The sequence below is a fragment of the Equus asinus genome, chromosome 21 (genome assembly GCF_041296235.1).
Source record: "Equus asinus isolate D_3611 breed Donkey chromosome 21, EquAss-T2T_v2, whole genome shotgun sequence".
Classification (NCBI taxonomy): domain Eukaryota; kingdom Metazoa; phylum Chordata; class Mammalia; order Perissodactyla; family Equidae; genus Equus; species Equus asinus.
The window spans coordinates 80564636-80579092 of NC_091810.1; the positions used below are offsets into that span (position 1 = coordinate 80564636).

Genomic DNA, 14457 nt, shown 5'->3' on the forward strand with positions numbered 1-14457 from the left:
AAATTCTGATCCCCCAAACCTTGAATTGTGTTTTTGTGATTTCATTTCTAGTAATTTAAATACTGTGCTCCATTTAAAATATAGTAGTAAAGTAACAGTAACAATACAGGAAGATGTTTGTGCTGCTAGGGAAAGAAATTAGAATGTATAATCCATTAAATGAGACAGAGCAATAGAAGTGCACACTTGAAAGGCTGGAGAGAGAGGTAATTTGGATTTTCTTGCATATTCTTATCTATATTTTCTATTGATCTGTATTTTCCAAATATTCTATACTGGAGGTATCGTTTATGATCAGAAAATAATAGAAAAGTTATTTAATATAATACAATTTCAAGTGTGGCGTAGCTTTTTGGGTGGTTTCATTTGGTAAGCTTCTTGGTGAAAATGAGTGTAGAAATTTCTCTCCTGTTTCAAGACTAGAGATACAGGGGAGATAAAATGGAAGTCCTCAAAAGTTCCAAAGCCAGATTCTCACTCTCCACTTGCCCCTCTGAGTTTCCTTCAGTGGTGTGCATACTTTCAGGATTTGACCAATTGATTAATTGGTAGTTTTATAACATAGACTATTGTAAATTAAATTGTAGTGTATCCATTCCAGGAATTTTTCTCTTCAGAGTCAGGTATTTTAGACTTCACAACTAGGATCCTGTTGAGTGGAGCTCTTTCTGATTATTGACTGGAATTACGTTCCTCAGATGTAACAGTTTTCTTCTCCCGATTTCCTAGACAGAATCATGAATAAACTGGAGGACAAGCAGGACCAGATGATACCATGAAGAGGAGTTTACAGGCCCTCTATTGCCAACTGTTAAGTAAGTTGCTCTTGCATTTCTTCTCTCCTTGAACATGCCATGTTATTGTCTGTCCAGTGCCAGAAACTTACACACTTTCTGGAGGAAGACCAGGGTTTGGTCAATGAGCGAGGACAGTAAATTTTCCCTCTTCATTGTCTTCTGTTGCCGTGGGCGTCAGTTGTTATGTAGACTCCGTTATAATAATTCTAAGTTGGCATGTTAAGCATAGTTAATTCGAGAATGAGTGTTAAAAACATCATTGCTCCTGGTTTTGTGGCAGAATAAAGGGTGTTCCAGGATGGCCCCCATAGGTTCCTCATGGAGACTGAGTTTTCTGGATTTTGTCACATAGAACCTGTTGCCATTCAGTGACTGTACAGCCTTTGGCTTGGAATGTTTTGCATAATTACACATGTTCTTAAATAATGGGTGGTGAAATGTGACTTCTTTAGGTTTGGTGGTAGAACGAAGAGTGTTTGATTATGACTTTCTGCATGTTGCTCATGTGTTTTGAGGATTGAGCCAGAAAGTGCCCGTTGCCGCTTAGTGACTGTATAGCCTTTGGGATTGGAATTGTTACTGAATAAATGTGAAAACCAGTAGCAGTTGGTGGGTTTGATATTCAGATTGACCCACTTGGGACAACAGGCATTGCCCACTCCAGGTCAGACCAAAGCCATTGAGTTGGGAAAACTTGGAGTTCCTTGTGCTTGTCTAGTTCTTGCTGAGGTAAATGGAGGACTTGTCTTTCTGAGGCTGAGTGGCTCCCTGTTAACTTTTGCCAAGAAAGTAACATGAAAAGAGATTGAGATGCAAATCACCAGTCAGTCAGCCCTTAGAATTGAGCAATTCAGGTTACCGTTGCACCCCCAGTGCAAAGCACTTTATCTACAGACAGCATTCTGGTTGGATTTTAATTGACTCATTTCTGCTACTGAATTCTAATCCCTGAAACACAGATCTGTTTTCAGCCTGGTGGAATGTCGCCAAGAGTTAGAGGGACTTTCATGTTCTTTCTTCATATATTCTATTGGACTGTAGGTTTGTGGCCTTTTTATTTTTTTTAATGTTAAGCTTGCTGGTGAGAGAAAAGGCTTTACAGATTGAAGAAGCAATGTCATCAAGGCATGATTAGCCCTGCCTTGATGGGAGAGAGGACATTTGAAGGATAAATAGGATTGCACACACAGACGCCCCCTCAAGAAGGCGAGGCTGGCTTTGTGGGAGAAGAAACAGGAAATGAATAAGAGCAGAGTAGATCTGGGAGGCAGCAAAATCTTTGTTGAGTTCACCTATGCTGCTTGCATGCCCCAAAGTTTGCATAATATTATAAGGTTATATATGTGAAAGGCATCAAATCAGTATTTTATGGTTCAGAGTCAAGTTTTATGCTGTAACAAGGCCCATCCTCCCAAGTGGAGCATACGTGAAAGCTCAAGGGGATTTCCTCAAACGTTATCTGGATAGCCTGGAAAATCAACTTAGTCTTAACACTGTCATTGTTTCCAAGCTTGCCTAGAAATGCAAGCAGCCCAGAGTTGGTTTCCTGCTGGTCAGGAGGTAGGTAATGGCCCTCCGTAAACCACCCTGTTTACTAGATAGCTGGTTGTGTACAGGAGCCCAGCTTTGTACAGAGCTGGGAGGGTGGAGCTCTTGGGCACTAGATTCAAGTTCACTGGGGTGAAGAGCTGTTATTTATAGCGGTTTTTTTTCATGAGAAGAACTGGATATTTAGTAAAATTCTAGATAACTTAAACTCTGGCGTGCGCACACACCCCGATAGCTCATGTATGTCATTAGCCTGTTATCAAGTTATGCCTGGATGAACATTGTCCACAAACAAAATGGCTTTTTTAGTGTCTAAAATAGACTTGGGAAGTACAGAGTCAAATAAACTTAATATGTTACTTTTAGGGGATGGGGTACTAAATCACTTTATTTGAAGGAATGGTACAAATCCAAGAACTTAGGTATTTTTGTACAACTTATAGAAAAGGTAAAGGTAACCCCAACATGCATGCACTGCCTCGGTGGATCAGGGAAGTCATCCGTTGGCTAGGGGAAGCTGGCCTGAGACTCAGCTCTCGTCACTGTCTCCCAGGGTGTGCTTGTCAAAGAGATACTCTGCCGTGCCAGATTCAGGGGCCCCCATCCTGCGCAGGTTGATTACATGGTCACCCAATTCTGTGATGGCTTTTACCTGCTCATTCAGGTAGTGAGTCTTGAGGAAGTCACGCAAGTGGGGGTCGTTTTTGTCAGTGGCCAGTTTGTGCAGTTCCGGTAGTGACTCATTCACATTTATTTCCAAGTGTAATGCACACTCCATTGCCTTCAGCCCATTCTCCCAGTCATCCCGGTCTGGTTTCTTGATATCCTGAAGGAACATTCGGCCGCCTGGTTGGTTCTGCAGCTTCATCAGTTTCTCAGCATGTTCGTTCCCTCTCCTCATAAGGTTGGTGAAGAAAATATTTGGCAAAGTTCTTCAAAGCCACATCATCGCGATCAAAATAGTAAGGCATGCACAGGTAGACGGAGGAGGCGTGGAGCTCCAGGTTGATCTGGCGGTTGATGGCGGCCTCCGACTCCTGGTGGTCGTTCTGGCGCAGCTGCAAGGGGAACACGGTGGTCATGGTGGGCGGCTGACGAGAGGCGGCAGCGGCCTTGCAGTGGGCTGAGGGCTCCATGAGGAGGTGGCAGAGGGCTGGCTCTGGGTGGCAGGCCGGGGCCAGGAGCGAGCGCCTGGTTCCGGTTCCGTTCAAGCGCTGTTGAAGCAGGAAACCACGGCAGCTCCCACGAAGACTGTGTCAGTGTGTTACTTTATGTAACAGCAAACTGCTGTTTTTAACTTGAGGGAAAAAACCTGATAGAGTGTTCTGGTTATCTTTTGTTGTGTAACAAACCACCACAAAACTGTAGCTTAAAGCAACAAAAATCACTTATTTTGCATATGAATCTGCAGTTTGGTTTGGGCAGGGGCTGGCAGAGACTGTCTGCTCCAGTGTCTAGGATCTGGGCTGGAGTAACTCCAGCAGCTGGAGGCTAGAACAACTGTGCCTGGCCCAACACCTTGTTTTCCCTGAGGCTGTTTCACAGGGCAAAGTGGGGCTTCCTCCCAGAGTAGTGGCCTCAGGGTAGTCAGACTTCTTAAATGTCAGCCCACAGCTGTGAGGCCGGGGCAAAACCTACAAGGCTTCTTATGAATTAGGCTTGGAAGTCCCAGGACAATACTTCAGCCACACTGTATTGGCCAAGGAAGTCACTAAGACCCACCCTGAGTCAAGGGGAGAGGGATTGGGCTCCGCCTCTCAAAGGGAGAGTAGTAAGAATTTGTAGTCATCTTTAGTCTACCAGAGAGAGTATCTGTTTGAAAAAAACAAGCACTTACTTACTAGTGGACATAAACCAGTTCATGAGTCATCATTATCACAGAGAAGCCGCTCCCTCTTGAGTGCCTACTGTGTTCTCAGGCACCTGCTGCTGTTACCTGCGTCATCGAATTCATTCCAGAGGTAAGTGCTTCAGGATGAAGAGGTGTTACCGATGAGTAAGTTAAGGACTGGCCCAGGGTGACCAGGGAGTGAGTGATGGAGTCAGAATTCACACCCGGGTCTCTCTCACCTCTTTGTTCATGGTCGTTTTTTCATCCTGCTTAGTGCCTCCACCACACACAGGAAAAATGGCAGTGTGCCCCTCTGCTGTCCCTATGGCCAGACGGGGGTGGTTTTAACCCGTAATTGGTAACGTTTGCTTCCTATTAGTGATTTCGGGTGGGGCTAAAAAAAATCCAGGCGCTCTCGGAATCACTGCATCACAGTCGACAGTCACTGGGGCTTGCGTGAGCCCGATGGGGGCTGTGGGATGCAGTCTTTGGCAGACAGGGCAACTGAGGCTTTAATATTTTACTTTTCTTAAAACTGACTGTCTCTGCCTTTGTCTTATTTCTTGGGCTCCAATCCTCAGTGAGCGTTTCATCCTCCAGCTTTCCCCTTGGGAAGGTTTCTCACATTCTATGTGATACCTTGGAACAAATGAAGCTTAAGGATGAGGGTGGTGATGAGAACCTTCATGGTTATGTAAAAACCAAATGCTATGTTCATTCTTCTTTTTTAAGTAACAAAGTAAGTATGAAGCTAGTGCTAAGAATATCTGGGTTTTTGAGCGGAAGACCAGCGTTCAAATCCTGGCCCTACCCCTTAGTAGGTGACTTACGTTAAGTATGTTATTAACCTCCATGAGCCTCATATGTAAAATGGGAACTGACCATCCACCATGTAAGATGGTATCCAGATAACATAGCATATAGAAGACCTGCAATCAATGTCAGTTCCCTGATTGGGCCCTCCTGTCTGGAAGAGAGAAGTACAACCTAACCAGGAGCTCAACTGTAACTAACATTTGCATGGTACTTTCTGGTCACAAAACCTTTTCACAGAATATGATCCTCGCTATGCCTTACAAGGCAAGTGGGACATGAATTATCCTTGATCCCATTCTTCAGAGGAGGGAGTTGACATGATGAAGGCTGCATTTCCCAGGTCATGTCACAATGTTTTTTTAAAGGAATAATGGAAAGTAAGGAGCATCATCACAAACTTTTAAGAACATGACACTGCTAGGGAGGCACTGAGTCATGAGTTAGCGGCTTTGGTCTTTGCCTGGGTACTGTGTACTGGAAATTTGTTGTTACTTCATTGTTAAGAAGACTAAGGCAATTCTTAGGGTCTTAGGAGAATAAGTTTTTATATACCAATATGTATTCAAATCAAAGTTGTTTGGGTACTTAGAGATAAGGAGTGATTATGTTTAGTAACTTAAGTGTTTGCTCTGCATCCAGGCATTTGTATTTCTTAAATTGTGCTCTGTGCTTTTACTGGTACATCCTGCTTGCTCACTCCTGCATCCTCTGTGTATATTGGACCATGTTGACTGCACAGAGTAACCCTTTGCTCAACCCAGGGAAGTGTCCACAAGCCCCTGTCTTACTCAGGAGGAGGAAGAGAAAGAGAACTCCTGGTGTGGATTTGGGCCCCTAACCTGTAGAATTTAGAACAAAAAAGATACCACCTTTTCTGCCCTCTCTACCTGGGGCGTGGGGATTCTGTTTGGTCTTAGACTTGAGTTATGCATACACACCCCCCAAAATCCATATTACTCACCACTCTAGATTCTTTCAGGCATAATGAGAAATTGGCTGTGGGTGGAGTTCATTTCTGATGGAATGGTCTGCTTCTCCCCTGACCTCTGAAACTGAGCAGAAGACTGAAAATACTTTAAAGTGTGCAAACCGTCTTTGTGCCTTTTCAGCTCTAACTAGCCCTTCTTGCCAACCGGCTTACCCTGTGATGTTATTCTTCCCTCCAGTCACTTCTTAAACCAGAAATATCCATATAGTAATATCTTCCACAAGAGATTAACATTTTCCCTCTCTTTTTTCCTCCATGCTTGTCCTTACCCCATAGTAGACCCTAAGTCCCCACCATGGTACCTGCCCAGTCCCTCTGTGATCTGAAGTTCTCATGTATTCCATTAAGATGGAAATCAATCTGACTAAATTAATTAATGACAAGGTGTGCTTCGTTGACTAAGGAGAGTTAAGGAGCTTCTCCATAATTCTCAGGGATATTTGCATTTTTAAGGAAATCACATTTATCTTCTTAAGGCAAATGCTATTTTGGTATCAATCTAAACAGTATTGAGTATAGCAGTTTAAATAGGTAGACTTCCCGGGGCCTGTCCATTTGTCTGGATCTCCCTGAGTCATTGGTCTGGAATCTTCAGATCATTTCTCTTTCTGGCTCATTTCTTTCCTGTTTGGCCAGCTAAAATCAGAAATAATCTTCTCATGCTTTATCTGTACCCTATCATCATCGTCATCCACCCAGATTTCCAACCCTGAATACTTGAAGTCATCCTTGACTTGTTCTCTGCCTCAACCTGGATGCATTTGGATACCAGCTCCCATGGACTCTAACATGTTGTGAAGCTGTTCATTTCTCTGCATCCCCACTGTCTCTGCTTAGTGAAGAGCTTCCTGTGGTCTTGCCTGGACCCTTTATTTTTTACAGCCTTTTTTTTTTTTAAATTAAGGTAACATTGGTTTATAACATATAAATTTTAGGTGTCCATCATTATATTTTGGTTTCTGTGTATATTACATCATGTTCAACGCCCAAAGACTAATTACCATCCATCACCGTACACATGTGGCCTGGACCCTTTTAGTAGTCTCCCTGCTTGCTGCGCTATTCTCAGGCCACCTCCTTCTAATTCATCCTACAGAGTTAGCTGCCTGTCATCTGCTGATAATCTTTCAATGGCTTTGCTGTCGAAGAGCAGCAGTTCTCATAGTGTGGTGCAAGAATCCCTGGGCATCCCTGAGACCTTTTCAGGAAGTCTGTGGGGTCCTCCCTTTTCCAACTACATATCTTCACGAAGCCAGATTTTCTTTCCTCCATAAACTTCAGCCATATCGCAACAGATTGCAGAAGCCGATATGAGAGCCGGCTAGCTATCTTTCATAAGCTAGATATTAAGGACATTTACAAAAATATAAAACAATAGCACCCTTCTCACTAATTTTTTTATTTTAGAAGATAACGGTTATGTTTTCATTGAAAATGTTATTTGTTAACATGTAATGAGTTTATTGTTATTTTTCATGAATTAATATTTTATCAGCTTTAATTTTAAATACAGTGACTTTTAGTAGCTATAACCCATATAACAAAGGCTCTTTGTGGTCCTCAATAGTTTTTAAGCGTATAAAGGCATCATGAGACCAAAATGTTTGAGAACCACTGACCTAAAAGATAAAGCCTAAATTTCTTAGGTTAGCGTTTAAGACTGGTTAATACTCTGGTCCTGGACTACCTCTTCACCCCCATCTCACCTTCTCTCCTTCGTGTCCCCACGTATGCACACTCCCCCCACTACACCTAGTGGATACCTGCAGTGTTCTCTGGCCACCACAACTGACATTCCGTCCCCCACAAAATATTTAGCCCTCGGTATGCACGTAATTGTTTTCTTGTTTTCTAGCTCCTCAGTCTTGGGGACTCCGTTTCTTTCATTCCCCTATCTCCAGTCTAATCTAGAGGTTGACTCGTAGTGAGACTCAGTGTATGTTTACTATAATTACCATATTTCATCAAATCTAAGATGTCATTAATTGTAAGATACACTGTTACTTTATGAATCACTGAGAAAGAAAATACGCTGCTTGAACTATAAAACTATCACATGCCATCAGTCACATCTTACAATATGGAAACACATGTATGGATAAAATACAGAATTATTAGAGTAGATTATGGCTAACTGGGTAATGTAGTCCCTGGGTTTCTGTCACTAAATTCTCCTTGAGGACAAAGTCTCGGCAAACCCATCTGCATTCCCAGGTAGGCCCTGTGTAACAAAAGACAGCTTCCCTTGGAAGCTGGTGAGAGACCAGAGTAGCTGGGTTGTCACTAACCAAAGCTGGCTCACGTATTCTGTCTTCATTCTGTTTGTTTCTCCTGATAAGTGAGAAGAAATTTTCCCTGAGATTAAGCGGAGAGAGTTCATATAAATCATAACTGACATGGTAGTTAGGTCCCAACAAGTGTTGACTCCAGAAGTGTAGCCTCTTTTAGATGTTACAGGCAATCATAAAGATATTGCATTGTCTGTGTGTATGAATGAGGGATCTTCATTTCCTCCTTCTCCTCCTTTGCCTTTTTTTTTTTTAAAGATTGGTACCTGAACTAACATCTGTTGCCATCTTTTTTTCTTCTTCTTCTCCTCAAAGCCCCCCAGTACATAGTTGTATCTTCTAGTTGTAGGTCTTTCTGGCTCTGCTATGTGGGATGCTGCCTCAGCATGGCCTGATGAGTGGTGATAGGTCCATACCCAGGATCCAAACCGGCGAAACCCTGGACCACCTAAGTGGCATGGTCAAACTTAACCACTCGGCCATGGGGCTGGCCCCCTCCTCTGCCTTTTAAACTACCTGGTCATAACCTCCATGGAGAGTGACAGTGTGGCAGCCATGGTTAAGGGCTCAGATTCTGGATGAACACTGTTTGAGTTCAAATCCTGGCTTGCCACAAATTCTTTTCCAAGTGATTTTCACCCCTTCCCATACAAAACATAACCAATTTGAGCCTGCCGCCACTATCACTCCTGAGGCTATTAAAGACTCTGCTCTTGAGGAGATTGCTCTCCTGCTACCATCAGTGGCTATAATAATGATTACGACACGTTTGATCTTCAGTCAGCATTATGGAAATGGAGGCATCCATTTCATTGACACTGCAATTCAGTATTTTAGACTAGATTACTCAGATTGGCTTTCATTAGTGTTTCTCAAACCTGGCTGTACATTAGAATCTCCTGGGGAGCCTTTAACACATCCCCTTGCCCAGAGTCCACCCCAGATCAATTAAATCAGGATCTTTGGGGGAGGGTGGGGCCTGGGCATCAGTTGATTCTAATGTGCAACCAGGGTTGAGCATCACTGGCTCAGAAGCAGTGGTTTTAAGCTTAATTGTTCAACAGAATCCCACGGAGGGCTTGTTTAAACACAGATTGCTGGGCGGTTTTCCCGGAGTTTCTGATTTAGTAGATCTGGGATGGGATAATAATTTGCATTTCTAAATTTCCAGTGATGCTGAAGCTTTGGTCCAGGGACTACACTTTGAGAATCACTGTCTTAGACTTCTGAAGGGTTATCCTAGAGCAAGAGGTGCTCTCAGCTTCCCTGCATCACTTGAGCTGCCTGGTGGTAAAGTGGATCCTAGAACAAAACCAGGATGAATTAGGAAGGAAGAGAAGGAGAGAAGCTGTCAGGGAGAGAACCTGCAGAATCACCACGTTGTAGAGTTAGGAACTGTTAGGACTTGAAGTTTCATGTTACTCTCCAGGATACACTGGAAGTTAGTTTTTACTCTGTTTTAAGAATGAGACAAGATCAAGGAGTGGGCTAGCTAGGCTTATAAAGCAAAGGGAAAGCATAAGAGGCCCTTGGCTGACTGTTCGCTGAAGAGGGCCCCTTTTAGAACTTAATTTTATAAGACTCTTTCTTCCTCACTTCATGCTGGAGAATTCTTTTGCAAATCCAGAATTCAAGGCTGGATTTCTTTTTTTCATTTGAAAAGATGTGCAAATATTCTCTAAGAAGAACAAGTCTCTTTGGTTCTGAAGGATAAGTCAGTCACACAGAAAATTTGAGGACTTTATACTTTCAAATGTAACATTAACCCAGGAAGTTTAGGCATACTGGATCTTTAAAGGTGTCATGTTGATTTAATGTCTTTTACATTTTAAGTTGTGACTTTAAATTTGCATAAGTCAATAACTCTCTTCTGCAGATTAAACAAAACCTTAATAAGACATTCTCATTGTAAGCAATGCCAGTGAAGACTGAGGAATAAAATATTTTAAAGAAATTCAATTTTATGACTTTTGAGTACATTCCATTACATGGTTGGCAGGAATGTAGGTGGGAGAAGTCATGTTCACACTTATGAGGGCTGTTGACTTATGCAAATTTAAATGTTAGTTCTTAATGAGTAAATTCAATTTCCTATATGAAAGTACTTTTACTAAAACACATGGTGGGAGAAAGCATAGAATTTGGATTTAAAGGATATACTTTGTGTTCTCACTTCTCTAAATGATCGTCTCTGCGGCCTTGCACAGAGTGCTTAACCTCCCAGAGCTGCCTCATTTTCCTAAACTGTGTTACACAGATGATGAGTATAATGTCTACCTTGAGGATTGTTGAGAGTTAAATGAGAAGGGTATAAAAACATTTCATAAGTTGTAAAATGCCTTCCAAACATGGCTTGTTATTTTACTACTGTCCTTAAATAACCTAATTATTTCTTTTGTTATATTGTGCTCTTGTTTACCAAATCCTATTTAAAAATTTTAAAAAGAAAAGTGAAAGACAGTCTAACATGCCCTCACCCAGATTCCACTTCAGTAGAACCCTCACTAATGCACAGAAGCCTCATCAATAGGGACCGTCTACCAGGGAGTTGTCTAGCTTATCAGGATCTGGTAAAATTCTGGAAGGTTTTTCTGAATAAGAGAAGTTTGAACAGAATTTTTAGAATGAAGAAAAGGGATTTTTTTTTACAGCAAATTCATGTTGGCTTTGTAATAAATCTTTTCTGAAAGTTTTCTGAAACGTTGAATCATTGCCTTTACAGCCTTTACAAATGTGCTGGTGACTGGAGATCCTTCAGTCTGGAAGCCAAGAAACTCCTCAAACCTAAGACACGTTGCCTTTGCAGCGTCATCTTTCATGTCTGCCTTTCCTGTTCTCCCGTTCCCCTTCCTTGTCGTCAGGTCTTTTCTACCACCCGGGTCTCTCCTCTCTTTGCTTCCCCGCACCCCCCCACCCCCAGAAGTTTTTGAGCCTTTCTCTTGCAGGAGATAAATCCCACACCCACCGCTTACTGAGCACCCATTTTGAACTGCACACTGTCCTAAGTGCTCGATATACTTATATTAACAACTCTATGCAGTATAGCAATATCATGCTGTAGTCAGCTGAATGGTGGTCCCTCAAAAGTCATGTCTACATCTTAACTCCAAAACCTGTGAATATGACCTTATTTGGAAAAAGTGTCTTTGCAGATATAATTAATTTAAGGATCTTGAGATAAGATCAAGCTGCATTATCCTTGTGGGCCCTAAATCCAATGACAAGTGTCCTTATAAGAGACACACAGAGGGGAGACACAGAGAAAAGAGGGGAAGGCCATGTGAAGACTGAGGCAGAGTTTGGAGTGATGCAGCCACACACCAAGGAACATCGTGGAGCCACTAGAATGGAAGAGTCAAGGAAGGATTCTCCCCAGGAGCCACGGGAAGGCAGCTTCTCACAAGTGAATCCCTTGCCTTTGCTCTGGCTGCACCAGAATATCACCCAGGAGACCGTGGGAGCTGTGGCCAGTCTCTTTATCATTTCCTCCCCAGCATCTTCATCAGTTTTCCCATCTGTAAAATATATTAGCTTCCTATGGCTACCATAGCAAATTACCACAAATTTAGTGGCTTAAAAATAGCAGAATTTTTTTTCTCACAGTTCTGGAGGCTGGAGTCTGAAATCAAGGTGTCAGCAGGGCCACATGCCTTTCCGAGACTCCTGGGGAGAATCCTTCCTTGACTCTTCCATTCTAGTGGCTCCACGATGTTCCTTGGTGTGTGGCTGCATCACTCCAAACTCTGCCTCAGTCTTCACATGGCCTTCCCCTCTTTTCTCTGTGTCTCCCCTCTGTGTGTCTCTTATAAGGACACTTGTCATTGGATTTAGGGCCCACAAGGATAATGCAGCTTGATCTTATCTCAAGATCCTTAAATTAATTACATCTGCAAAGACACTTTTTCCAAATAAGGTCATATTCACAGGTTTTGGAGTTAAGATGTAGACATGACTTTTGAGGGACCACCATTCAGCTGACTACAGCATGATATTGCTATACTGCATAGAGTTGTTAATATAAGTATATCGAGCACTTAGGACAGTGTGCAGTTCAAAATGGGTGCTCAGTAAGCGGTGGGTGTGGGTCGAGGAGTGAGCAGGGTATGAGGAAATAAAACCAATGAGTTTATATAGCATTTCAGAGAAGTTTTACCATAAAGTGAGGGCAGAAGAGAGCTGTAGCTGGTGGTTGATAGAGGGCAGGATGTTTTTTAAAAAAAACGAAACAAGACAAAACCCAAAAGCAGTGATTTGAGCTGGTGGTATAGAAGTTCCCACGAAGGGTTTGCAGGGACCAAGTGCTGTAGGGCTGTGAGCTTCAGAGGACGTGCGATGCATGTTGATGGTGAGCCCTCAGGATGGGAGCAGCTCTGCATGTGATCCCTGCGCCCATTTGTAGTTGGTGCACAGGGTATGTTTCCTGACCTTGCCAGTGAATCCCAGTGCTGGGTACATAATTGTGTCGTATTTGATGAGAAGAGGCAAGAATGAGAGTCCCCTGTCCTGTCATCAGTGAGTCTGGTGAACACTGAGCATAAACGCTTTAATGATTTCCCTGAGATGTTCTCTCAAAGTCAGACAGCTGTCTCCCACAGGGCAGAGCCCAGGCTCTGCGCTTGCAGCTACAGGGTCTGCTAATTACAGGGTGGCTCAGGAGAGAGCCTGGAGCCCTCTGAGATGAAAGGTGCTACAGTTTACTTTGAAATTCCTTGGTTAGATGAAGACATGAGAGTGTACCCACTTTCCCCAAAAGGCAGAGAAGCAAGAGTCCAGAAGTCATCTAGCTGGGGGACAAGTATTGTGCCCCATGTGCCTGTGAAGTCATGCCCAGCATCCCCAGTTGCAGCAGAAGATGAATGAGAGGAGAGGGTTGGAAGCTCTAGAGGGGGACTCTTGAACAGGGCTGGTAATTATTAGGATTCCAGCTTTGGCCTGGAGGTGATTTTGAGGCATGGACAGCCCCCCAGGGTAGGAAGTGCCAGCGTGAAAGGAAGTCTGGGTGGCTGGGTAGCTTTCCTGTCTGATCACATGGGGTCACATCTAGGCAGCTCTCACCATGGCGTAGAAGCCTTGAGGTGGAAAGGAGGCTCCAACAGGTGGAGTCACATTATTTCCTCAATATATTATTGTTATTTTGACCTGCGATAAGTGCAAAATAATTGAGCTAAGATAAAACATAATACTTATTTAAATAGCTTAGCTGTAGAAATTCCATAGGGAAAAAAAAAGTCCCATATTTCACCCAAAAACTTGTTCTGCTACTGTGAGGACATTGAATTTTCCTGTTGGCAAGTGTCTTCAGCCGGGCTATCTGGAAGCAGACCGTGAGCCCTGAGAGAAGCATGTCAGGACAAGGGTACTGATAAGTGACTTATTAGGAGGCGTTCCCAGGAAACTGACCAGGGCATGGGGAGTGGGCCTGGAAGGAAAGCAGGCCCAGCAGGATGCGCTGTCAAGCAAAGCCCCACAGAGGCTGACTTGGGCGTAGTCTCTCTTGTGAGCTCTGGTGAGAGTACAGGTCACACCTTAGATTTGTCCCCATCACAAGTGACAGAGCTGGAGTGTTGTATTCCTGGATCTGTGGGTCATTGGATGCCAGGCACTGTGTAGGCACTTTAAGTTAGTGACATGCACGTTACCACGTTTGATACATTTAACACATGCAAAGCGTTTGAACAGTGCCGTAAATGTTGGGTTATTATTGTTCTTGCCGCCATCATCATCACTTCCCCTCCTCCGCCCATTTCTCTGAACTGAAAGCAAAACCTCATCTCTCTTCCATTCCTAGGGCCTTGTTCTCATTCTTATGCATCATATTACGAATACAAACGATTACACCTCCCTCCTTTTCCCTACAAGTCCGTCTCCTAAGTCTCATTCTTTGAGTCTGGAGTTCCATCTGAGGGCTGGGGGTGACCAGCGAAGGGCTGACCATGAAGCTGTCCATCATGAGGTCCCTTGGTTAGAGATGTAATTGAAATTCTCCCCAGATGTGAGGAAGTCCCTTGGGCTTCTCTTGTGCATTATTAAATTATGATGGTAAATGAGTGTGACCACGTATTTTATTCTTTCCCTGGAGATGTGGCTCTTACAGACATGGTCTCCTTCGAAATATTTTCCCATAGGTGAAACTTTGGTGGAGTCATTGCCCATCTGAGTATCCAGATTTTCCCAGTCAGTGGATACTTC

At 43.3% G+C, this 14457-nt stretch overlaps 1 protein-coding gene across 19 annotated transcripts in view; it reads left to right on the plus strand.

Moving 5' to 3' along the window:
• The window catches only part of TMEM108 (transmembrane protein 108), a 335504-nt gene that overhangs the window by 178713 nt on the left and 142334 nt on the right, over positions 1 to 14457 (plus strand). For 10 of the 19 annotated variants that reach the window (XM_070493253.1, XM_070493252.1, XM_014857995.3 and 7 more), the window contains one exon: positions 734 to 815. In XM_070493253.1, the coding sequence (XP_070349354.1) occupies positions 776 to 815 (40 nt within the window). In that variant the 5' untranslated portion in view covers positions 734 to 775. Of the gene's footprint in view, positions 1 to 729; positions 816 to 14457 lie in introns of all 19 variants that reach the window. The other 9 variants (XM_070493264.1, XM_044754420.2, XM_014857994.3 and 6 more) reach the window with 1 other exon arrangement.